The sequence below is a fragment of the Mauremys reevesii genome, linkage group 11 (assembly GCF_016161935.1).
Source record: "Mauremys reevesii isolate NIE-2019 linkage group 11, ASM1616193v1, whole genome shotgun sequence".
NCBI classification, from domain to species: domain Eukaryota; kingdom Metazoa; phylum Chordata; order Testudines; family Geoemydidae; genus Mauremys; species Mauremys reevesii.
In genome coordinates, this window is record NC_052633.1 from 60,831,994 (window position 1) to 60,858,604 (window position 26,611).

Below are 26,611 nucleotides of genomic sequence, written 5' to 3' on the forward strand. Positions count from 1 at the left end.
ATATTGCTTAAGGCTTGGTTGTGAGGTTATTTTCTAGTTATAATGAAATTCTAAGCCAACTTTCAGAAAAAATGTAGTAGTGTTGCTCTTTGGTATTCCTGGTAATTAAAAAAGTTTCTGATTCTATATGGCATTAGAGGATATCATCATAACAGAATAACAGTGCAGGCACTTAATGTTAAAGAAAGTCTAGCGTTGTTAGGCACAAGAGTACTAGTTTGAATACAAATTAAACACATCCTAGATACTCCTACAAAGGTTTAATATTTTACCTAACGTGCTATCTGCTCTTCATTACTCTCTTCCTCAAAGCTGGCATTTAGTCACAGTCAGCTGAAATTGCATTTGGAGAGGGGCGATAACTACCCAAGTACTAAAGGCAGCCATAAAGTGTCAATAAATTGCATAAGCAAGAGGCTTCAGCTGTCTGAGAGTGACACAAAGATGGATTGTCCTACATCAGAGAGTTTCTTAGACAAAGCTTTGGACTAGATAGGAAACCAGAATTAGACTGTAATGGAGAGATTCCATTCTCGGTGGACATTCTGTTTGGGACACTAAATTAATTTACCTTGTCCAGTTGGTAGAGCCTCATCTGTTACATTGTGGGGCTATAATGCTGTTGTCAAGATGTACTTGTACTCTTATAACTTAGTTTGTGATATCTTACTGGAGCATGCTGCTAATATCTACATCAGAATTCAAACAGACTCAAAATACCCTTGCAGAAAGACCAGCAGAATACTGAAGCCACAGTAAATAAATAAAAATAATTGGAGGGATTGATATTTTTTTTCTGTTCTAATAAAGCTAAACGTTACATTGTTTCTTTTTATTTTACATCTGTTCATTAATTTTTAGCAGATCCTAATGGAATATTATGCAAGTATAAATGGCACACTTGCATTTTGCCCTATTAACTAAATCAATCAGGTAGAAAAGAAAATGATCTGTTTTTACCCATAAGATTGTTGCATTTCTTCTTGTGTTTTAGGAATGCCAGCAAAATGTGAAATCCAGTATACCTGCCTTGAAATGCCAGAGTCAATTAAATATGACAGGGCCCAGTCGCCTATATCCCCGGAGCAGTTGTAGTAGCAGTGAACTCTCTCTATCAAGTGCTTGCAGTGAATATTCCAGTGGCTCCTCCTACACTTGGAATGATGGAAAGATGTGCAGTAAAAGGGTAAAGCAAATCGATTTGTTTCATTTATTAACTCAATTCATCTGAAACAAGATTCATAGATTCTAGGGCTGGAAGGGACCTCGAGAGGTCATCGAGTCCAGTCCCCTGCCCTCATGGCAGGACCAAATACTGTCTAGACCATCCCGGATAGACATTTATCTAACCTACTCTTAAATATCTCCAGAGATGGAGATTCCACAACCTCCCTAGGCAGTTTATTCCAGTGTTTAACCATCCTGACAGTTAGGAACTTTTTCCTAATGTCCAACCTAAACCTCCCTTACTGCCCATTGCTTCTTGTTCTATCCTTAGAGGCTAAGATGAACAAGTTTTCTCCCTCCTCCTTATGACACCCTTTTAGATACCTGAAAACTGCTATCATGTATCCCCTCAGTCTTCTCTTTTCCAAACTAAACAAACCTAATTTTTTCAGTCTTCTTTCATAGGTCATGTTCTCTAGACCTTTAATCATTCTTGTTGCTCTTCTCTGGACCCTCTCCAATTTCTCCACATCTTTCTTGAAATGCGGTGCCCAGAACTGGACACAATATTCCAGTTGAGACCTAACCAGCGCAGAGGAGATCAGAGGAATGACTTTTTGTGTCTTGCTCACAACACACCTGTTAATGCATCCCAGAATCACATTTGCTTTTTTTGCATATTTACCTTCTCATCCACTATAACCCCTAGATCCTTTTCTGCCGTACTCCTTCCTAGACAGTCTCTTCCCATTCTGTATGTGTGAAACTGATTGTTCCTTCCGAAGTGGAGCACTTTGCATTTGTCTTTATTAGACTTCATCCTGTTTACCTCAGACCATTTCTCCAGATCATTTTGAATAATGACCCTATCCTCCAAAACAGTTGCAATTCCTCCTAGTTTGGTATCATTTGCAAACTTAATAAGCGTACTTTCTATGCCAATATCTGAGTTGTTGATGAAGATATTGAACAGAGTCGGTTCCAAAACAGACCCTTGTGGAATCTCACTTGTTATACCTTTCCAGCAGGATTGGGAACCATTAATAACTACTCTCTGAGTATGGTTATCCAGCCAGTTATGCACCCACCTTATAGTAGCCACATCTCAGTTGTATTTGCCTAGTTTATTGATGAGAATATCATGCGAGACCGTATCAAATGCCTTACTAAAGTCTAGGTATACTACATCCACCGCTTCTCCCATATCCACAAGACTCATTATCCTATCAAAATAGCTATCAGATTGGTTTGACACAATTTGTTCTTTACAAACCCATGTTGGCTATTCCCTATCACCTTACCACCTTCCAAGTGTTTGCAGATGATTTCCTTAATTACATGCTCCATTATCTTCCCTGGCACAGAAGTTAAACTAACTGGTCTGTAGTTTCCTGGTTTGTTATTATTTCCTTTTTTATAGATGGGCACTATATTTGCCCTTTTCCAGTCTTCTGGAATCTCTCCTGTCTCCCATGATTTTCCAAAGGTAATAGCTAGAGGCTCAGATACCTCCTCTATTAGCTCCTTGAGTATTCTAGGATGCATTTCATCAGGCCCTGGTGACTTGCAGGCATCTAATTTTTCTAAGTGATTTTTAACTTGTTCTTTTTTTATTTTATCTTCCAAACCTACCCCCTTCCCATTAGCATTCACTATGTTAGGCATTCCTTCAGACTTCTCTGTGAAGACCAAAACAAAGAAGTCATTGAGCATCTCTGCCATTTCCAAGTTTCCTGTTACTGTTTCTCCCTCCTCACTGAGCAGTGGCCTACCCTGTCCTTGGTCTTCCTCTTGCTTCTAATGTATTGATAAAAAGTCTTCTTATTTCCCTTTATTCCTGTAGCTAATTTGAGCTCATTTTGTGCCTTTACCTTTCTAATCTTGCCCCTGTGTTGTTTGCCTATATTCATCCTTTGTAATTTGTCATAGTTTCCATTTTTTATATGACTCCTTTTTATTTTTTTGGTTAAGCCAAGCTGGTCTTCATTTTCTATCTTTCCTACCCAGCGGAATGGAGCAGTCAGAAATTTCTGAACTATTTGCCTTTCTTCTTCTTCTCCCCCTTTAAATCTTCTCCCCCTTCATCCCTTTACATGATTATCAAACTTGTTAGAGTTTGGTGGGGGGAAATGTGAGAATGTGAGAGGAGCTGTCCGAACAAACTTCAGGCCTTCTTTATTCCTTAAGCTATCTGGCACAAGGGCCGAGTGTCACATCTGGGTGGGGAAATTTCATGCAACGCCGGGGCAGGGGGTTGGGGTGTGAGAGGGGGTGCGGTTTGCAGAAAGGGGCTCAGGGCAAGGGGTTGGGGCAGAGGAGGAGTGTAAGGTCTATGAGGGGGCTCAGGGCAGGGAGTTGGGGTGCAGCAGGGTATTGGGGTGCAGGCAAGGGGTTCAGGGCAGGGATTTGGGGTGCAGGATGAAGGAGGGGTGTGGGCTCCGGCCCGGCGCTGCTTACCTGGAGCGGCACGCACTGGTGCCAGGGCAGGCTCCCTGCCTGCCTGTCCTGACCCTGCATCGAGCTGCTCCCGTAGTTTGCCCACCCCTGGCCTACAGAGTACAACATGCAAAAAAAAGTCTGTGCATTTACACATGAGGCCAAGCTGTGCCACACTGGCTTCATTTGGGTTCCTGGATTTAATCAAGGGTAGAATTTGGTATATTTAGCAGCTTTAAAAAAAATATTGTTATGGTTTAGGAGGCAGGAAACATATGAACTGAAAGTGTTTGCTTCCACAATGCATAGGAAAAAAATAGATCAGAAAGGTGGTCTCATGTGATCTAATGGGCTTAAATAGAAGAGTTGGAGAGATTTCAGCTTGAATCATATAGGGAAGCTTAGCCCCTTGACCCTAATTGTTGAGTTACCTCAATGCAAAGTGCTAATGCATGATGAATTAGCACACAACACTGGGAGCATCACCATCACCAGTGCAAAAGGGTAAAGCAAGTTGAGCTCATATTGTTTTTTATCGTTTTCTATTCTCCCTGTGTCTGCATTAACCGAGCATATTGAATGGTAGGCTTCTTCTCTGAACAGCAATTTCTTGGCAATTTTGGATTTTCTCCAGGTTTCTTGTCAGAATGTTTCATTTAGTTTCCTTTTCTAAGCATGCTAACTTCAAAGTAGGCTTTTTGAGAGAGGCTAGACTAGGGAGGTAAAGGGGTGAAGGATTTGGGAAGTGGAAACTTTCAGCTCTTAGGTTCAGATATAACTAGGGCCCTACCAAATTCACAGCCATGAAAAACGCATCACGGAGCATGAAATCTAGTCTCTCCCGCCATGAAATCTGGTCTTTTGTGTGCTTTTACCCTATACTATACAGATTTCATGGGGGAGACCAGCATTTCTCAAATTGGGGGTCTTGACCCAAAAGGGAGTTGCAGCGGGGGGGTGGTCATAAGGTTATTTTAGGGGGTGTCACAGTATTGCCACTCTTACTTCTGCGCTGCCTTCAGAGCTGGGCGGCCAGAGAGCTGTGGCTGTTGGCCAGACGCCCAGCCAGCATCAGCACAGAAGTAAGTACCGTACCATGCCACTCTTACTTCTGTGCTGCTGCCTTCAGAGCTGGGTGGCCAGAGAGTGGCAGCTGCTGACCAAGGGCAGGAGTGAAGGTAACTTAAATGACTTACTGATACGCAGGGTGGCTGGGTCCTGGGCCAGGTTGGGGGGGCCTCTGGGCCCCCAGAGGGATGGCACCTCAGATGGAAGGGGCAGGGCTGGGGCCAAAATCCTCCAGCCAGCCCTTCAGCGCTGCCGCGCCCCCGCTGCCCGAGGCTTCAGCATCAATTTAAAGGACCCGGGGCTCCAGCCGCAGGTACAGTGGTGGCAGTGGCAGCTGGGAGCCCCAGGCCCCTTAAATCGCTGCCAAGGCCCCGGGGTAGCAGTGGCATTGGCTAGGAGCCCTGGGGCTCCGACAGCAATTTAAAGCGCCCGGGGCTCCAGCCGCAGGTACGGTGGTGGCAGTGGCAGCTGGGAGACCCAGGCCCTTTAAATCGCTGCCAAGGCCCCGGGGTAGCAGTGGCATTGGCTGGGAGCCCCGGGGCTCCGACGGCAATTTAAAGCGCCCGGGGCTCCAGGAGCAGTGGCGGCAGCAGCGGCCGGGAGCCCCAGACCTTTTAAATCGCCACCAGAGCCCTGGGTAGCTGCACTTTTTGCCCCCCGCCATCGTAAGCAGCCCAGCCAGTACGGTCGGCACTTTCTTACCGATTCACCGGACCGGACCGGACCAGCTTAGCTTCACCTCTGTCAAGGGCCCAACTCTGAAGTAAGAGTTGAAATACCATACCATGACACCCTAACTTATGCACTGCTGCTGGTGGCAGCTCCCAGCCAACAGCCACCGCTCTCTGGCCACCCATCTCTGACTACAGCACCGCCGCCAGCAGCAGCACAGAAGTAAGGGTAGAAGTACTGCAACCCCCTCTACAATAACCTTGCGACCCCCTCCCCCAACTCCTTTTTGGGTCAGGACCCCTACAATTACAACACCATGAAAATTCAGATTTAAATATCTGAAGTCTTTAAATTTATGATTTTTAAAATCCTCTGACCGTGAAATTGACCAAAATGGACCGTGAATTTGGTAGGGCCCTAGATATAACCCTGGTAAATAGTGACTGAAAGTTACCATCTTATGTATGTTCAATGGAAGAAGTTTGTGGTGTGAGTAAAGTACCCAGTAGACAGTTGATCATCTCAGAAAAACCACCAACACACTTAGCATTCTAGAGTTCAAAGACTGCGAGGTAGATTCTTGGCCCTGCTCTGCTATTTATGTGCAGCTCAAGCAGCACAAAAGGAGCATGCCCCTAGCTGTGGATTTTGTTTGCATTGAGGAGCCTCCAGGGAAGGTAAAACAGCATAGCTGGCTCCTATGCTCCCCTCCCTGCAGCCCCCTACCCAGGGAAGTGAGAAAGGATGTGTAGTTGGTGGGAAAGAGGTATGGCTTGACCACTCTGCGTTTTGGCTATCCTCAGCTGGCAAATGTTTCCTTGGGGACCATTGCCCACTGATAGATCTTAGAGCAACACTGCTTTAAACTGTGCCCTGGGTTGGGGCCAGACGGAGAAGCTGGGTACAGCAGAGAACCTGGCCCAGAATTACCTGCTTGTCCTTTGAGGTGGTCCTTCTCGATGAGGCCTTGAGGCACAAAGATGCTCACATTGCCACTGCCTCTACCATTGATAAATGGGTTGTTTTATTTTCTCAGGACATTCACTCCAGCACTTTTCACAAGCATCACAGTCATTTAAAACAACGCAAAACATTTTAACAAGAACTATTCCAAGCAAGTTTTACAAATCACATTGAGGTTTGGCCTTCACTGTGAATCTGCTTTATGTTTAGAATAGTAGAATCCATAGACTCTTATGAAGTCACAACTAGTGCATCAACTTGCCGGAGGAAGATATTTCCCTATGGTATATTTTTCAATAATTTTTCCAATGTTGTTTTAGAAATGTAGCTTTGACCATATCCTGAAGGGACCACAGTCTATGCAGTCAGAAGGGTAGGAAATTTCTGTAATATTTAAGGTAAAGATACATTTGCTATAATTTAGTAAAGTACCACAGTCACACTCTATCTCACTATAAGAAAATTGCCTTTTCTTTTCTAGCTATGCCTATCTCTAGCTTTTGCTCAATTTGCATTTTTGTTTGCTGTTCATACTCAAGCATTTTCTGTTGTATTGTGCTTCCTACCTTTTCAAAAAGGTAAGCTGAAATAGGCAGAAAGAGAGGAGATTTCCATGTAGAAAACTATTGGGGACTGTATGGGAGCTCAGGGTTTCCTTCAGTAATAGACACCAAACTCTCTGGTTAATAAAAATAAAATCTCTTCTGCTTTCTGGGTTGCTATACTTATTTTTGGTTGTTAGCATATAAAGCCAAACAATAAACATAAGACCTACAACTGACTTCTCCTTTCTCAAGTCCAAGCATCAGTTATAAGAAAAGACCCATAAATGGTCCATAGTGCAGAACCTTTCCTAGTTGTCTTCTGGGCTGCGTGGTTGCCTGAGTCACATCTAGGCAAGAGCAGCTGCTAATACTGTTCTTAACTGCAGGATACAAAGCCCACTTCCCAAACAACCCCACTTCTTCACTTAATAATAACAATAGTAACAAACCCCTATCTTAGGTACTTATAGGGCCCCATTACCTCACAGACTTTAATGTAGAAGTAGAAGTAGGGTTCGTGAGGTTTCCTCCCAGGGCCCAGCATGTCATAGTGGTCTGGAGTTCATGTAAATATGCAGTATTTACTATATATGCTGTGTAGTCTTCCCTTATTTTTTTTCCTCATATGTGAAATGGCAGATCACCTGACCATAAGTTTGCATGCATGAGTACAGCCCCTTCACTATCCTCTGTTCTCACTTTTTATTCACTCACCTCATTTCCTCTTTCCCCTAAATTCAAGCCAACTATCCTCATTCTCTCCCTCTGCTTTCCCAATCTCTCTCTCATTCAGACATTCCCTTTCTCTTTCACACTCAAATTTCTTCTGCTCTCTTTCTGTCTTACCCCTCTCATCCACATTCTCTCTCTTACACACACCAATCACCCTCCCCATTTCACACTACTATGAAATACTGTGTTAAGAAAGAATATTGTCATAAATTCCAAAGATAGCAGTTTGTCAAGATGAGACTTAATACCAAATGCAATTTATAACCAATTAAATAAAAGGTATTACTTTTTTTTTACCAGCATATTCTTATTTTTTTAACAGTCATCTATGAGCTGGGATAAAAGAATAAGCATTGGTTCTTCACTCCCAAGCAACCTCTCTAGTCCTACAGGCGATCTGCCTCCAACTCGTATCAAGGAAAACCACATTTTGGAAGGGCTGAAGAAGTTACAGAAACGAAAAATATTATTTGAACCATCTTCAGTAATATCAAAATGGGGTTACAAAGATTGCATGGACTCCAATGAAGGAATATATTCCCCTGGAATTAAATGTGGCAGCCATGAAGAACAAACTCATTGTAAGCCAATGGACATAGGGAGCGTTTGCATCGAGCACAACAAAACTTTCACTTATGATTCAGATTCACATGATGATGCAGATGATGAATCTTCATCTTTAGTGTTGCTGCATGAAGTGCCAAGCAAAGGTTGCAGGCTCTACTGTAATAAATTAACCCACAGTATTTCTGACAGTCTATTTGGTTGGGAGCCTAATGGGAAACATTTACCAGAAAAAGGTTCATATTTTAATTCAAAGGAAAGACCTGAAAAACTAACTAGTTTTGTCAATGATTTTCAGTCAGAGGTAAAATCATGCACAAATGTTAAGCTGCCTGTACTACAGCTAGATCAAAGTGCTGCTAATCTTGGTTGGAAGGACCTTAATTTACAGTTTTCAGATACTGATGACAATGAAGTCATGGATGAATTACATATAGAAAGCGGTGATGAAAAAAGTCCATCGGAGTTGTTATTAACTCCCTTTACTGACAAGCATACAAAGAGCTCTGACATGTTTGCAGGGACAGAAAATTCTCAGTTTGTATCTACTGACGGAGAGGAAAAACAAGTATCCACTCAGTCAGATATTGGGCCAAAGACATGTAATTTCATTAAACAACAAAACTTTATAAAAAAGACTTCTTCTGAAGAATGCACTACTGTAATATTTGATGCTGAGGATGGCGAGCCTATTGAATTCAGTTCACATCAAACTGGAGTAGTCACTGTGACTAGAAATGAAATTTCCATCAACCGACCACAAAGTGAGCCCAATGCAGAATACATTGAATTTATACCTCAGGGAATAACTAATTTGCAGACAGGAACTGATGCTAGAAACTACACTGTTTTAGAAACACCTGAAGATGAAATCGAGAAAAGGACTCTTCAGAATAATGGAGGGAATGAAAATACAATTGTCCCCATGACATGCAGTGAATCTTTACACTTTGGAAGAGCATTGTTGCAAAATACTCTGCGACAAAAGCTAGTGAAGCCAGTGTACAATGTATCATATAAGGCCAATTCCATCTCCACTGTTCATGCAGGTATCAATCAAAAACAAAACTTGACTAAAATACCCAGCAGAAGTAAGTTTTCACCACAGAAAATTAAGATGACAGATAGTGGGGAGTCTACTGCAGCCTTATCATCTGGCCCAACAACCCTAGAAAAATCACCAGTTTTGCTGCCTATGAAACTGTCAAGATTCAAAAAGGCACAAAGTCCAACTCATAATCTGGATTCGAAAATAGACATAGAGATTCCAAAGCGCCCTGACCATCTTCCTCAAAATTCTAAAATTCCAGGCAAAAGTGATTGGACAAAGAATCCAAAGAGTGAAGTTCCAGAATCGCCATTACTGCCTCGGCACCTTATAGAACCTAGTGACTATGGAGAGCCCCCAACCAGAGATATTCATTGTGATTTAGCAATTGTAGAAACTCGATCCCCATCACCCCCCCCTCCTCCGGGCCGGTCAACTTCACTGTTGATAAAACCAAATTATGAACATTCTCCACCTTTATCCATAAAGCCAGGCACAACTGTTCCCAATGAAACAGCAAAAAATAGTCTTAAATTGTCACCCTTAAAAAGAATTGCAAACCCTATTGCTTTTCATAACCAACCTAATCGTGAAATGCTAACAACAAATACACCTTTCATGGCCAAAATTGAATTAGTTCACCTTCAAGAGAATGGAGAAATGAGCACACAAAACATGCTTCAGCAGTCCCACAGCTCCCCTGGAACCTCTCAAGGGCCTTCCAAAGTTTTCACAAAAAGAGCTTGCCCCAAACCCTCTAATCAGTCAGTATTCTGCAGCAATCAGGAGCTTTCTAACCCAGCTAAGACTTTCTCTCTAGCTTGTGTCTCACTGGAAACGGTTTCCTCACAAAGCACATATTCAGGCAGAAAAGGACTATCCGATGGCAGTGGAGTGCCTCAGCCACAAAAGATGCCAAACAGTCTGCCCACATCTCCACAATGTCAAACAGCAAATAGTAGCGAGCCTCTTCTATCTCATGTTAACCGTTCCTCATTGCCACTATCATTTCATGGCAGTGACACGACAAATGCTGTCCAAATCCCTCATGAGAAAGGACTGAAAACCCGTCTCCCTGTAGGACTGAAACTACTTGTAAAATCTCCCCAACTCCTCAGGAAGAGTTCTACTGTACCAGGGAAACAAGAAAAAGACAGTATAAATGCAGCTTCCAAAAGCAATGTGAGTTCATGTAAGTACAAGCAGGATGAATCCATGTGTCTAATCAACATGGAAACAATGGGTACGGAATTAAGAGTCACTAAGGCCGATCCTGAAATAAGAGATAATTTTTCCATGGGACTTACTATTGATACAGCATCACCTCACTCACCTGAAAACTGCAGCATGATGGTAGATAGAGGAGATGGATTAGAAAACAAATTAGTTAAGAGATCTGTTTCTTCTAGTAACAAAACATACTTAAAACCGGCTCTGGGAATGAATGGAGCAAAAGCCCGTAGTCAAAGTTTCAGCATTCATACAGGGGAAAAGCCAGCTACCCCTGTGACAGAAGGGCTAGGAAAAGTACGGACTCAGATTATTACTAACACTTCTGAAAGAGGAAATTCTTTAACAAGGCAGAACTCTACCATGGAAGGATTCCAAATCAAGGCCAGTCCTGGGTTAGCAATGGCATCAGAGACCCTTTCAGATACTTCAAAAGTCCCAGAAAAATTCTATTCTAGACAAGGTTCTGATGGAAGCATGAGTAGTTCCAATAGTCAGCTTGGTAGCCCAAGCAGACTACCATTCAGAATATCTCCAAAAGTGGACTCGTTTCACAACATTTCAAAATGTGAGGGAAACAAATCACCTTCTCAGAAAGATACACCAAATATATTTGTCCACAATGAAAAAAGCAGTGAGAATTCTAAACAGCATCCACTAAACAAAAAAAGTATCATGCAAGCGGAATTGGAGTTGGAGTCATCACCTACTATTCCAACAGAACAAATGCCATCATTTCAAAACTTGGATGGAATACAATATCCTCGTAAACGTGAAGCAAGCAAGTCACAAAGACAAGAAACCTCTTTAAAGATATCAGAAAACTCAGAGGTTACCAGTGCTTTGAGTTCATCTGTTGTGCAACCTACAATAGAAGAAAAAGTCATGTTGTGTATCCAGGAAAATGTGCAGAAGGGTCAAGGGCAAAACAAGTCTCGCACCACCGAGATGAAACAAAAGACCGGGCCCTCTATAGCTAGCTGGTTTGGTTTTCGTAAGAGTAAACTCCCAGCCCTGAATGGTAGAAAAACTGATGTTCCTAAAACAAAGGTTGAAAAGAGAGAAGCAAAAGGTTCAGGTTTTGGAAATAAGCAGGCAAAGTCAGAGAAAAAAAAAGATAAAAACAAAACTGACCAACACTGTGAAGCAGAAAATGAATTTAATAAGAAAACTGAAAATAGTGACATTTTAGATGATGTTTTGAAAGGCAAAAAGAATACAAAAGCTTCGCAAGACATCCCTGGCCAGATTAGGTGTTATCAAAAGAGTGCTTCCTCCACCATCACATGTTCAGCAAAAGACAGTTTTATGAAAGAACTTTTAAACAGGTAATTACTTTATGAAACAATTTGGGATGTGCAGTTTTTTTTCTCTCTGCAGCTATATGTGCATCCTCAGTGTTAAACAGAATGCAAGAATGTTTCTTCTAGACCAGGAATGCATAGTGTAACCCAAACACCTGCTGGGTGTGGTGTTTTGTCCCATGCAGTGGCCCCGAGACCAAGCTCATGCACTAAGCTCCAGAGGCTGCAGGTTGAATCCCACCTGCCGACGATTGGGATCTGTCAGTGTTACAATAGCAGCATTTGTTTTGTACATATCAAGATTTTAATCTCTGGGGGGAAATGTTAGCAATAAAATTATAATCTGGTTCATGTTAGTTTGTTAACCAAACCAATGGTCTTTGAAATTAATTTATTTATTTTATAATTGGAGATATACCAGTCTCCTAGAACTGGAAAGGACCTTGAAAGGTCATTGAGTCCAGCTCCCTGCCTTCACTAGGCAGGGCCAATTTTTGCCCCAGATCCCTAAGTGGCCCCCTCAAGGATTGAATTCACAACCCTGGGTTTAGCAGGCCAATGCTCAAACCACTGAGCTATCCCTCCCCCCAAGAATGGTAAATTTGATCAAAGATTATAGGAATTCAAACTACACCAGAAACCAGGAATGTAGGCATATGGTTTGAAACAGGAAAATGATGTACATGTTTTTTATTTCTCCCATTTTCAGTGACTGTAACCAGCAAATGTGTATTTGGTAACTAGCCAGAATTAATTACATTTACAGCTGCCATAACCTTAGGCCACAAAGACACTCAACAATCATTGTACAGTGATTCCCAGTTTGCCCCACAGCAATTCTAAATATAAAATAAATCATTGTATGTGAAAGACTAAATTGATATACTACCTGAAATTGCAAGTGACAGATTTGATCAAGACTAGTTAAAAACATTTATCACTCAAAGGTCTAGAGACAGAAAGATAGAGAGAGGTTACTTTAAACATTAAAGGGATGGGAAAAGTAGAGTGCTTGAAGAAGGGCAATGTAATTTATCAGAGGAATCACTTTCTACCTGCAGAGTTGATAAGAAAGCAGCTAGGCAGACAGAAAGTGGATCAAATAATGTTTCCTACAGGAGTGTGTCGAAGGGCAGCTCCCAGGGCTCCTCTCTTCCCAGCAACTCTATCAGCGCTCAAGGAAGCCACAAGAAAAACAGCAAAACAAAAGCTGATATGGAAATGCAGCATGAGACACTGGTAAGTTCTTTAGTGCACAAAAACATTATTTCCCTTTTATTAATTTCTGGATGTGCTTTGTTCCTTATTGTCAGTACAGGCAAACAGTACAATAATTGTTTATATATAGTAGAAAGAATTTTGTAACAAGAGAACTATGAATTAATGCCAAATCTGACAGTTTGATTATGGGTCAGATTGTACGGCTATTCATGAAGATCATACTGCTTTTACTGGCAACTCAATTTCTGTAAATATATTTGCACAATGACGCCATAATCACAGTGCAGCACAATGAAATAAGGAGATGGTTTTCCTTTCTTTCCCCTGAAAACTATACACTTGCATCAAACATTCTTCTGATATGACTGAAACCATTAAAAAGTAAAAAGTGTAAAACAATGGGGAAAAAAAGCAAAGTACTGAACCAGATTTAAGGATGTTTGTCACTATCAAACGCACAAGTGAGAATTGGATACTTGACTTTCCATGGGAATTAAGCCCCTTAGCTACCATTTGTACCTTTGAAAAATTTCCCCCTTGAAGTGAATTTTGTGCTTCTCTATAGTTTTAACTGGATCTGACACTTTAATTTATCCAGAGAGCATAAGCATTACAATTCCTAAGGAAAATTGTTTTAAGCACTGTCAGCTCATGAGCCCTGATTGTGCAAAGGTCATGCATGTATTTGCTTAGCTTTACACATTGTGAGTAGTGCTTGCTGTGCATCAAATGAATAAAGCTAAGAATTTGTAAATCTTTGCAGAATTGTGACCTAAGATCTTACTCTAAAGATACCCTTAATTGTGAAGTTTTTAATAATTAATCTTAGAACTCAGCTGAGAGTGATTTCTCCTTTAAAGTGGACTTCTTCCATGATGTTATAAAGTTTCAAATACTGGTGGTATATAGATATTTTAACGCTAACCGCATTTAATTTTGTATCATAAAAACTTTCTTCACTCTTCATAGTTGCGTTAACCATATTATTTTCCCTTTTTGCAAAATAATTTGAATGTTTGTACCAAATGTGTACAGTGTACAGCATTAATTTAAGCATATCATTTTTGTTCTGACAAAATGAGTTATTAAAATACAGCACATGCTACCATTTCGTATGAGAAAATTTGAAATATGAAGTAATTAAATATTTCTCTGGGTCATATTTGAAGGGTAAAGCAAGTTTCAAAAGGCTTCATAAGGGGAATTGGAAAACCTCTTAGTTTACAGAGTGCTTAAGGTTACAGTATCACAGACATACTTTCAAGTCCAGGCAAATGTGTATTTGTATTTTCATGCAAATAATGTCTTTACTAAAAGGATATACAAGGTCATTTTTTAAAACTCTCTCAGAAAGCATTGGCAGAATGAATGCTTTGGAAAACTTTTTGCTCCTGGCTTCTGTGGTATCATCTCTTCTTTGAAAATGTAGATGTCCCCTGCATTATAAAACCACAAATTATAAGCATATCTAAGGCTGCCCTTGTAATGTCACTGAAAGGAAAGAGAGAGAATGAAAGTCTGGAAATGTGCAATATGCAGGAAATTCAATCCAACTGATCTAGAACTTTGATAGCAAAGCGGAGCCCCTTATCAGAGCCACTCAATTTAACTATGCCCCATTTAATATGGTCCTGACAGCTTAGGGTATATTGTCACTGTACAGAAGTACAAAAAGCTCTGAACCATTGCTTCTACAATTTCTTTTTTGCTTTCTTATTATTTTCTAATGCTGCAATAATTTGCTATTCTTTTTGTCTCTCATTTTGTTAAGTCTTTCTAAATGTAACAATAACAGTCATTTAGGACTTTAAGTGTATCTTTAAGAAACACACTTCATTTTATCAGTGAAGTACAAAGATTGTCCTTAATATACATAAATAATGGAGAAATGCTAATTATCCTATTTAGCTTCTAAGGACAAATTAGTCATGGTGAAAAGGCATTACCTATCTTATACCATATGTCCCTTTGTTAAATAGGAAATCAAAGTATTATAAACTATATTGTTTTTGAAGATTCAAGTTGCTTCAGTTGTGAATTCCTTATGAATTTTGTTGAGTTTAATTCCTAAATGAAATAACTAGTGCCAACATGTTGAGGACATTTAGAATAGAGAAAATGAAAGGACATACTTTGTGCTCTTAAGTCTAATTTTTGAAAGAAATATGCTGTTAAATAGGATTTATAAATTAAGAGGAATTTCAGCTTCTCCTCCAAACTCATACAAGAGAAACAACTGAAACTCTTTAAATTCAGAGTTCACGCATTTTATTTCTAGCTCTTTTCATTATTCTTTAGTGCCTGCTTTCTTTGAAGAAGATTGCAAAGGATTCTGTTTAGAGAGATATCTGTGATTGAAAACACTAGCATGTGGTAGCATAGACCATTGTGTATTTTTTATAAAAAGGAAAAATAAACGCTTTTTGAGAAAACAGCATAAATCTTTTAAAAAACCTTAAACTAAGAGGATTATTCTTCTCTTAACAATGTAAAGTACATTCAGTAATGAGGGTCAACACTGAAACTGGCACTTGTACTTCAAATCTCATATCGTGTGTACCGCTTTTTTAAAACCTGACAGTAACATGAAGCTCTTTTAAACATTAACATTCTAGAAAGTGTTTTTTCAAGTCTTTTTTCTTATACTTCATAGAATTAAATCTTTTCTCTTTCCAAGTGCTAATTAAAGGCACGGGGGCCTATTATGCCATCCTTTATGCAGCACTTATGCCTGATTTTTGTGCAACTTATACTAGAGAGCACCATTACTTGGCTTTCATATTTAAAAGAGATAAAACTAGCGTCTCATTAACAGCAAGCTCAAGCATACACCTTTGGGAGGGATACACAACCACCAAATGCATTATGATTAAGTTAATCAAAAAAGGTACCTTTGGGGCCAAATGCTGCTCACTCATACTTGTAGTCCCATAGGCACAAAACGGTAACACCTAAATGTTCTCTTCTGACACAGGCCTCAACTCGTTCAGACCATTGGCCATTACTTCAGGTGAGATGCAACAGCTTTGAATGGCACTGCCAGGATATTTTGGCTGCAAGACCTCTGTAAGTGGTCTATGGTGGCTCATTCCACAGGAAAAGTGATCATGAAGTGACATAGAGTCAGCCTAGGGGTAAATTATGCCACACCCTCACTACTGCTGGCATAGTATGGAAATGGGGGCATGGTCAGGACAAGTCTATGCTAGTCCTGAGCTAGGTTTTCATCAGCTATGAGACTACTGTAACACAGTGTGGGGGGAGAAGTGGACAGAGTAGCACCAGAATCAGGGCCGTGGAAGTGAGAAATTTGAGCCACCTGTGCATACAGCTCCCTGAATTGCATTCTGGGCATTTTGGAATACCCAAGGACATAGACCTCTATCATGAAGTTTAATAAAATTAGCAGGACACATACAATCTGTCATGACCTATGGGTCTTGAACCCAGCTTGTTGACAAGGACCTACCTGGGACCCATGAAGACCAGCCACAGTGTCAGGCTCTGCCCCTGAGGTCCACTTGTTGGAGTCCCATCGGGCTGGCTGATTGGTCCACTGACCCTACTTAAGCCAGTAGCAGGAACAGGAAGCTGTTGAAACAGCTGTGCTCCATTCCTGCCCCCTCTCTGCTCCTCTGCTCCTTTATTTCCTGCCATCCAAGTTGTGGGTCCAGACCTCCAGTTTGTTTCCTGCCTCTGACCTTCTAGTTATTCTGACCCAGCCTGATACTGGTTCCTGACTTTTGGTGCTGATCTCCAGTTTGTCTTCTGCTTCTCATCTCCTAATATCCTGCCCTAGCTTACTTCTGCGTCATGACTGTGGGATCTGGCTCAGACTGCTGGGTCAGCCTGCTTATGTCCTGGCTGTGACAGAATCCATAAATGTGAAAAGATTACTTTATCAGTCAGTTAAGTAAAACCATGCACATATTCTTCTCTAGTTCCACATGCCCTGAAGAGTTCTGTTCCCCAAGAAAAAAGTTCTTATAAAATCTTTCCACTTAAAAGAATACATGACTTTTGCAAATGTATAGAGCCGAATCCTTGACTTACTAATGCTAGTTATGGGAAGTCAATGGAACTACCTGTGTGAGTAAGACAAGCAGAATCTGGCCTATGACACATTTTAAAAAAAAACTAATTGTTTTTCAAATAATAATAAATCCTAAGATTTTAGATTGAGAAGCATATTTAATACTTCTTTGAATGTATATAAAGTACAATAGATCCTGGAAGTGGCTTAGGGCAATGGAGGGCAGTTAACAAGTATTAATTAGAGCACCAAGCAGTGAAAGAGTGAATTTTTCTTCAGGGCTTGTTCTCTTTCAGGACAGCCTTAGCAAGTATTTTCCTTTCTGTTTGACTTGTACATATTAGCATGGTGTAAGAAAAAACATACGCCCTTGGATCTGAATTATAGCCACACGTGGTGCACACTGAAGAGGTTTTTCTCTGTGCATGTAAGAAGCAAGTTGACAAAATGCATTATAGGAAGAAGCTTAACTATTTGTGCACCCATTTTTACGAATAAGAGAGAAGAAAAAGTGTGAATTATGCAGTCCTCTCAAGCATCACCTAGAAAATGTATGAGGCTAGAATCACACATTTTAACTACAGTGCAATAGAAAAGATCAGTATAGGGATCTTTGTGCATGATTCATTTTTAAAAATATGATTGGCTTTCTAGCTAGCCTTTTAACAGGTGGAAAAGAAGACACCAGAGTTAAATGATTGCAAACCGAATGAGGAGATACCATGTCACACATTAAGTTCACCTCATATTTTCCTTAGCATAAAGAATGACATGATATTCCTGGAGAGAAACAAATACAGAGTCATGAGACCTGAGTGTATTTCTGTATTCTTATTAAAATGGATTGTAGCAGAAGTAATTTCCTCTTGAGGAATTACATCTCCCCAAGTCTTAATTTTTCTTGACAGCCGCACATCATGGCTTTTATTAGAGGATTTAGAATCAAAGCTGTTATCTTTAGACATCTTTCATGGAATGAGACATACAATATATTCCTACTTTTAATACTTGAGCAGCTAAACATTTCTGAAAAGATATTAGGATAATTAAGGTAAATAATCAGCTAAAACAATAAAACAAAAGTGCATGGCTTCACACCATTTTTGGTCTATGCTACCAAAAGCAGACATGTGAAGGATGTTTTCTTTACTTTGATTTTTGTTGTATTATGTGCAGACTAAATTGGTCACAGAAATCCAGCAGGAAGATGAAGAGGACACCATCACAAGCACATGTCAGAGTCACGTAATAGGTACAAAACTATATTTTATACGGGTATTAATGATGCTTTTTTTCCCTGGTAAAACAATGTTTAATCTCAGTAGCTAACCTAGCTACTAAATTGTCCTTTTTAAAAAAAGACTTTTTCTGCATTGGTTTGCCAGTCCAGAGGTACAGATACTGACACCATGCTGTGCCATGCTGACACCAATTGTGGAGCAAGGTGCTATTCGATGAGTAAGGGTATTGCAACCTGGCCCAGAGGTTACAACTGGAGTATTCCATGTACTATGGCCTGGTCCTGTAGTAGTTGTTCATGCCAAACTGTCATTGCTTTTTGTAAGAGTTCAACCAATGTATAATCTGTAACTATATACTCTGCCTTGAATAAGGGATGGTGATTAACTGTATCACCGTCTACCCATGCTGAAAATCAAACCTCCCAGTTGCAGCGTAGATTCACCTTATATGTACATAAGAACAGCCGTACTGGGTCAGACCAATGGTCCATCTAGCCCAGTATCCTATCTACTGACAGTGGCCAATGCCAGGTGCCCCAGAAGGAGTGAACCTAACAGGTAATGATCAAGTGATCTCTCTCCTGCCATCCATCCTCACCCTCTGACAAACAGAGGCTAGGGACACCATTCCTTACCCATCCTGGCTAATAGCCAGTCTGGTGGTATATAGGTGGCTCGGGACTCAGTCTCAGGCACTCCTGAATGGGAAGCCTGGCTCTGACTCAGTGTCATGGTATAGCCACGAGTAAGCCACTTAAATTATCTGGGTAACATCGTCACCCTGCTCTGGCCCTTCAATGCTGGGTAAAAGCACCAGAGCAGCACAAAGGGTCTCTAAAAAACCCAGATCTGCCCCAGGGGAGGATTTTCCCAGTACAGGCACTGTGATGGTCAAGGGTAAGGCAGCCTTCTGAGGACCTCTTCATAGGCTCTGGTATAGGGGGTATGCCAAGAGTGACAGAGGGCTTGTCTGTATGTGGTGCTGTGGAGATTCCAGGCAGCACTGCAGTGATTCCAAGCCAGTCCTGCATTTAATAGAGCACCCACAGCTGAGGATCCAGGAATGCAAAGCCACCCTCTGTCTGTTCCCTGTTGTTAAAATGTACAGACCTGGCTTTCAGGGTTTGTTGTGAGGATTCATCAGTTAATGTCATAGAGGTCCTAGAAGATGCAAGGCAGTGCACTCTATAGGTGTCATTGTTATATAAAAGATGGAGTACATAGAAGGGCCCTAAGCAATGTTTTTGTTTTTTAGTGTTAGCAAGCTGGCCCCAATTCAGGAAAGAACGTAAACATGCTACGTTTCATTTACTTCGTAGCCCAACTGAAAGACATACTCAACCATCCTTCCTGCATAGAGATGCTTACCTGAATCAAAGCTTTGCTGTGTTTTATGCTCCTCTTATGCTAGTCTGTTCCCATGTTGATGTTTTTGCTGCCAGCTCTCAGCATGATTCTCTGTGGATACCAGACTCCAGCAGGTCTGCATTACATACATTCTGTTTCTGACTTTCTCAGCAGTCATTTCAAAACCATAATTTAAAGTTTATTATGGTGAGTTGTTGTGTAGCTACATTGTAATGAACCTGGCATACTGTCATTTTTCTTCTATGCTCTAGCTGAAGGAACTAAAATCTTACAAAACAGAGCTGAATGAGTTGAAGAAAAAAGACATTCTTTACTATAGTTGTAAATGTAAAATGCTTAAATTGGTATCAGTTCTGCACAATTAGCTAATATGCAAGATAGATAATATTTTACAGCCTTCAAACTTGGCAGCATGTAAGACAACTCTGATTCATCATTTTCTAATAATTAAATCCTCCTGAACCTGTCAAACAAATAACATGTAAACTATCAGTTGTTAATCTTTTATTATTAGGCATTTGATCTAAATAGATTTAAAGATATTATAGACTCTTTAAGGAGAATGTGTATTAATAATAATTAGAACATTTTCTCTTTATATTGCACCTGCATCCAAGGACCATTCAGTGCTTTACATACATTAATTAAGACTCTTAACACTTCTTTTGGGCAGATAAGTAGTATTATACCTATTTTATTGATAGGGTAATTTGTGAGATAGGCATATGATATGATAAAGCTATGGTCAGTCTGCTAGTGATTAACAGAGCACAGAATAGAATCCAGAACCCTTAGCACTCAATCCCCTTTTCTAACTAGGAGTTCTTGCTCCTTCTCTTAATTTAACTAAAACACAGCATTTCACAAGCCTGCATAATGTTATTGTTTCTGTGTTTTATTTCCAGTATGTCATTGGTTGGGCTAAATCAATATGGGACAAAGGCTGCTGTCAAATGAAACCATACAGTGACTTGAAATCAGTGAGAGCACTGTATGCAGAGTTTGGGCCCAAGAAATGCTGGTAAAATGAATTAAAAATCAGCTCATTATTAATTGCACTGCAATTAGTTTCAGCACTGTGGATGGAATGCTAAGCAAATTATTGATAGGGCAGGGATTGGGGATAGTGATCCAAAATGTTTCAGGATCTACTGTTGGAGTTAGACATTCAACTGGTCTGTTGAAATACAAGATACTGCCAGGTGGGATGTATGGATTTGATATTTGTGTTCAGGGCTTAATTTCCCCAGGTGAGCAGGGGTTTGAAGTGCCACTGAAGTACTAGTTACAGCTCTTGGGGAGGCATTATCCTACTACAGCAGTGGCCCTTGCTGTTTATGCTGAGTATTTGATCTGAAGTGCAGAACCATGCAAAAATTAATAAGAAAAAAGTTTTGAGGAAAGGCTCAGGTCAGTTTCTCTAGCTAAATTCATCCAGCGTTAATTGGCAGACTCTAGAGACGTTGATATGTCAATAATGCAGAGGAGAGGAAGCTAACAAATGGTTGAAAGGGGCTTAAGGAAGTCTCAAGCTAGACAGAGGGTTGGGCATACAAACTGTTAAGTAACATTAAAAATACATTGTAGACTTAGGTTTTTTGTGACAGAATAAAAATATACTCAGGTCAAGGTTTCTTTTATAGTTCTGCTGCACTGTGGTGCTCAATTCCATTAAAGTTCTCGATAATCATCTCTACCTTATAGGAGGCACTTTCCTATACCATCATTTTTTGCTTTCCAAGAACAACCTTGCAAAAAGGTTCTGTGGTTTAATTTAAAGGCAATCTGATCAAAAAAAAGGAAGGTCTGTTTTTCACAAGGCTTTTTTTGTAGATTTCCTTATTTTAAAAGAATGTTTGGTTGAATTCAGTGGCGTTTTTAATGCTCCTGAAATTATGGGTTATTGGTCTTTTACAGCAAGGATTGTATTTTTAGGTGTACACCTTTAAGTTTTACACAAAAGAAACAAGACAAGTGATCAAAATTAAATTTCAGTGGGAAACAGGAATGCTCTGGATTGCAAGTTTAATGGATAAATGGATAGCAAGTTGGTAAGATGTAAAATGCTATTGACGGTTAATAGGGTTGACTTATAAAGTGAAGTGTCAGCATTAAAAGTTTTTGATGTGGTATCAAAAATCTGTGCATAATATCCTTATCCAAAACTGCATCCAAATATTGTCTGATTCAGTACTTACAGTAATTTAATCCCAATAGCTTTATACCCTATATAAAATGAGGAGCAGATGAGTTTTTCTACCTACAATATCTGTCTATCTAAGGTATTTATAAGTCACCAATCACCTTGGTATTTAAGTGTTGTATCTCACAGACTTACTTTCTGCTCTAGGACAAAGCTTTGGCTTATTTCTTTGAGCAAATTTCTGTCATCTCAACATTTCTCCTGGTAAATGTGCATTCACATCACCTAAACAAAAGGCCACTTTGGTAAAAATGGCAATCACTGTAAGTTTCACTGAGGTGCAAGGACAAAGTGGTGTGAGGAGACAGTGTTATAACTCCTGACCAGGGTCATCTTAAAATTCTTAGATTATCAGACAACCTGTGGAACTCTTTGCCAGAGGATGTTGTGAAGGCCAAGACTATAATAGGGTTCAAAAAAGAACTAGATAAGTTCATGGAGGATAGATCCATCAGTGGCTATTAGCCAGGATGGTCAGGGATGGTGTCCCTAGCCTCTGTATGCCAGAAGCTGGGACTGAGTGACAGGAAATGGATCACTTGATGATTATCTGTTCTGTTCATTCCCTCTGATGCATCTGGCATTGGTCATTGTTGGAAGACAGGATACTGGGCTAGATAGACCTTTGGTCTGACCCAGTATAGCCGTTATGTTTTTATGTAATAACCAGATGTGCGGTAGGAGAGAGACATTTTCTCCCTCCCTATTCCTCTCATCATCTTCCTTGCCCCAAATTGTCTGTCAAACTCCACCTTCATGCTCATCAAAATAATCCCAAACCTGCTCTTTACTCTTGATCAGACCATGGGTTTGAGCATACGTTTTATGCGGCTCCATAGATACTGTTTTGTACTCTCCGATTCAGTCTCTTGACATTCCAACTGCATCTCTGTAAGGCCCCTATTCAGAACTGCTCCTCCCATAGATCCTTCTTATCCAGCTAGAGAAGCATGAGTTCTCAGGTCATTTCTCATCAGCTGCCTGCATCAGTGAACCTAGTTGGTTTCCTGCTCACGTTGCCCTGAAACCAAAAGTATACTGAGCGGGTTCCCAAGAATAGCTCCTGCTCAGCCCATTTTCCCAACTGAGCCCTTTAAGTCACTGGAGGCTGCTTTTCCATAGCTTGTAGGTCTTTAAGTGCCTTCAGCAGTTCAGCAAATTCCCAGAACCAAGTTCATTTTGGAGGTAGGCTACTGGGGGATATGCTTTTCTTTCTAGTGTTATTCCATCTGCATACCTAATGGTGCTATGCAGGTCTCACGGTCATAATTAGTAAATATGCATGAAATTATCCCACTATCCTCTTTTCCCACCAAGCAAATGATTAATTAACATTACAACGCTCACCATTTTTATAAAATGCTGCAGCTGGGTAGTTTGTTATGTTGATATTAAGTAAGTTATAACTGTCTGGTTTCATGTTTTTTCATTTTGAGAATATGAAAATAGACATGATGGAAACAAGCTCGATTAATGTGGTTTATGCATTGTCTGACACATGTCATCCTGTAATATACCCGTTAAGCCTGACATATTTGAGTAAATACATTTACTTTAGAGAGTTCTGAAAAACTGTGGGCAGATTAGGTGAGGGCAATAATGAATTATCAAGATAAAAATGAAATCACATAACATAACATAAAACAAATGACAGTGAACAAATTGATCTGTTGTAGGATGTCCATTTAGTAAAGAAAGGTGATTGAAATTAAAATGTGGTTAGGAATAGGTATAGTCATTCAGAAGTTGTTCAGATTTGGGGAAGATTCTGGGATCCCTCTGATATTGTGTGTTTTGGAGTCTAAAGAAATCCTTTCTTGTCATGAAACCTTCATGCCTGAGAAAGTAACTTATCAATGTCAGTCTTAATTTTTTTCGTCAGTCCGTCGATAGAAATTGAGAAGAATCATTTAGCAATCATCTTATCACAGATAGTGGTTGGTTGATTCATTTTACACATGATCAGATAAAGGAATGATATTTGCTTTATCTTCCCCTTCAGCACCCAATAAAGCGATAGAATACCTAAAAGTCTCTACAGATAAAAGCGCTAGGTTACTGGCTGTAACAACACTAGTAGCATTGAATCAATTTCCAATCTGTTTCTGATGTGTTTGGAATCTGTACTCTAAAGGTGTTATGTTTGATGTGAGAAATGGTAAGGGGTCACATGTTCCATGAGTCACTTTTATGTGAATAGTGGTACCTGTAGTCATGTACTTATTTGCATGCCCAGAGTGAAATCTGTTTCAAAAGCCCTATGGCCACTGTAAGGGTTCAGGCTCACCTCTGTGGCGCCTCCTGCTGGTAGTCTCCAGGAATTAGCTCGATTTCCAGCCCAGAGTGCCCTCTGCAGGCCGGTGATCCGGCTTACCTCACTCTGGCTCCCGTGTCCCTCCCAGGACCCAGTGCCCCGTTATCTGGGGTGCTGCCCCCTGGCAGTAACCCCACAGTTCTGGGTCTTCCCCTCCCAGGGGAACCCCCACCCACTATCCCCACTTCGCCTCAGTGTTAGGCTACTGCCAGTCTCCGTCTAGCCCCCACTCACTGGGGTGGACTGCAGTGTAAGCCACTCATCATAGGCAAAGGGGGTTCGGCCCTGCTGCCTCTGCCTACCCATGGGCTGCCCCCTGCAACCCAGTACCTAATAGGCCTTATCAGGCCTGCAGCCTGGGGCTCTCCTAGGTCAGAGTTCCCTGGCTCCCTTGGCCTTTCCCCAGCCCTGCTCCAATCTAGGTTCCCTTTTTGCCACCTTGCAGCCAGGCCCTTCTCCCTCTAGAGACAGAGGGAGACTGCCTGGGCCTCTGGCTCATTGCCTCTTATAGGGGCCAGCTGAGCCTACTTTCCCCCAATCAGCCCAGGCTTCTTGCCCCAGCAGCAGCCCTCTCCTGGGCTGTTTTAAGCCCCACAGGCACATACAGGTTGACAATTAAGCCTTACAAGAACCCAGCCATTGTGAGTGCGTACACAGATTTTAATATGAGTGCTGGCTGAATTCAGACTCTGTAATGGGGCTACAGCTTATCAGCCACATTTACAGCCTACTTGGCCTCTATACCTCAGCAGCTTGAATATTAACAAATGTTTAAAATAAACTATTTACCTCTTGCAACATCAAAGCCTACCAGGCCTCATGCTCTCACAGTCATTTGGCATAGTACGCAAGGATAGCCCCTGTGGACTCATGCACAGATTTGCAGACAGGACAGAACTAATTACAGGAAGAAGCCATTCAGACTAGTACCTTCACCTGCTACTATCCTACAAAAGCACCCACTGCTCCTGCCAATTCCTTTGCATTGCAGCTCTGTGTGCCCTCATGAGAGGGCACTTTTCAAAATCTCTGCACCACTCAGTCTACAGGCACAGGACTGTTTGGTCACGCAGACAGGTGGGGGAGCTGTCGTGTTCCATATGCTAATGATAACATTTGCCAATTATGTGCCCAGCAGCAGTTCAAAATATGCCATGTAAAAGGGATGGGTGTGCAGACAATTGGTAGATTCCAGTGGTCTCTCTGTAGTTCTTTTCCTCTCTTTCAGATCCATCCCAGAACAGGTTTAATATTATCTCAGTGCCTGTTGTTCTTCATGCCCTCACCCCATTCTGCCTGTTGCTCTTCATGCCCTCACCCCATTCCAACCCCACGCACACAAGTGTCTTATATTCTGACCAGGCAGCATCCCTTGTATTTCCCCCTTTCTTCCTGTCTCTAAAATCTGACCCCAAAGGACAAAGAAGGGCAGAATGGAGAACTTCTTTACCTGCATCTCTAAGTTCGCACATTGGAGAGCCTCACCTACCATGCATGAACTGACAATGATGTAAAGCGGTCTTGCCCCGCTCCACATACAAGGGATCTCTGCCTATCCATGACTCCTCGGCCCACGTGAGTGTTCCCATCCTTGGGATCCGCATGCACTTTGCAGAGCCTTTAGAAATCATGTGTTCAGATACTGTGTGCTGCCTAGTCCCTTGACTATTGTTTAGTTATTAAGTGTCTTCTGAAAAGTATTTATGAAGCGATAGTATGAAGGAGTCTGCAATAATGGAATGCAATTTTATGTGTATATTTGAAGATGGTGAAGAATCTTTTATTGCGAATAAGAAACTAGCATGCATTTGTATCTCCTAATTTATGTCAACTTACCTTCTTCACAGTCTGACAAAGACAAATAATTTATTCCTACTTCAAACAGATAATACACATAGCAGTTGATAATTGCCAAGTCTCCTGCAGCAATGCTATCGTATACTGTTTAGCTCTCCTTTCTGTGGAGAATATTAATATCTTGGATCAACATTTCCTTGTTAGTCACAATGATTTGCTGTTCATTTTATTTTTTGTCATTACATTTATCCACCTGGAAGTACTAAATTATGTAACTGGAATGATAGAAAACCTGGTGCTTCCTACAGTTATATGCAGGTAATACTCTGATTAATATTCTGGATACTTAAAATCTACTATTCTCCAGGATTTAAAATACCATTTAAACTGTGGCTCAGAGCCACAGTTCAGAAGTCACTGGAGCTATATTGATTTACCCCAGCTTAAGATCTTGCCCGATTTATCCTAGTTTATGTCATGTATATACAGAATACACCTAATTATCCCAATTAGTTGGGGTAGTATAAGCCATTATTCTCCGTATAAATATGATTTCCTTATATTTTAGACTTTTCTACTTTACAGATTATTGCTTTTGGTTAGTACATATTTTGGTTAAAACCATTTGTAGACACATCTTCATCGCTCTGTGTGGAGCTTTGGTCATGCATTTCCCACTGCTCGTTCTGTTCGTGGGTGAACACC

General features: G+C 40.8%; 1 protein-coding gene across 12 annotated transcripts in view; it reads left to right on the top strand.

The window, feature by feature from the left end:
- The window catches only part of NCKAP5 (NCK associated protein 5), a 580,968-nt gene that overhangs the window by 501,033 nt on the left and 53,324 nt on the right, over positions 1–26,611 (top strand). For 7 of the 12 annotated variants that reach the window (XM_039495322.1, XM_039495320.1, XM_039495325.1 and 4 more), the window contains 5 exons: positions 995–1,186; positions 7,906–11,753; positions 12,791–12,968; positions 15,925–15,960; positions 18,160–18,235. In XM_039495322.1, the coding sequence (XP_039351256.1) occupies positions 995–1,186; positions 7,906–11,753; positions 12,791–12,968; positions 15,925–15,960; positions 18,160–18,235 (4,330 nt within the window). Of the gene's footprint in view, positions 1–994; positions 1,187–7,905; positions 11,754–12,790; positions 12,969–15,924; positions 15,961–18,159; positions 18,236–19,543; positions 19,649–26,611 lie in introns of those variants that run through there. The other 5 variants (XM_039495332.1, XM_039495326.1, XM_039495333.1 and 2 more) reach the window with 5 other exon arrangements.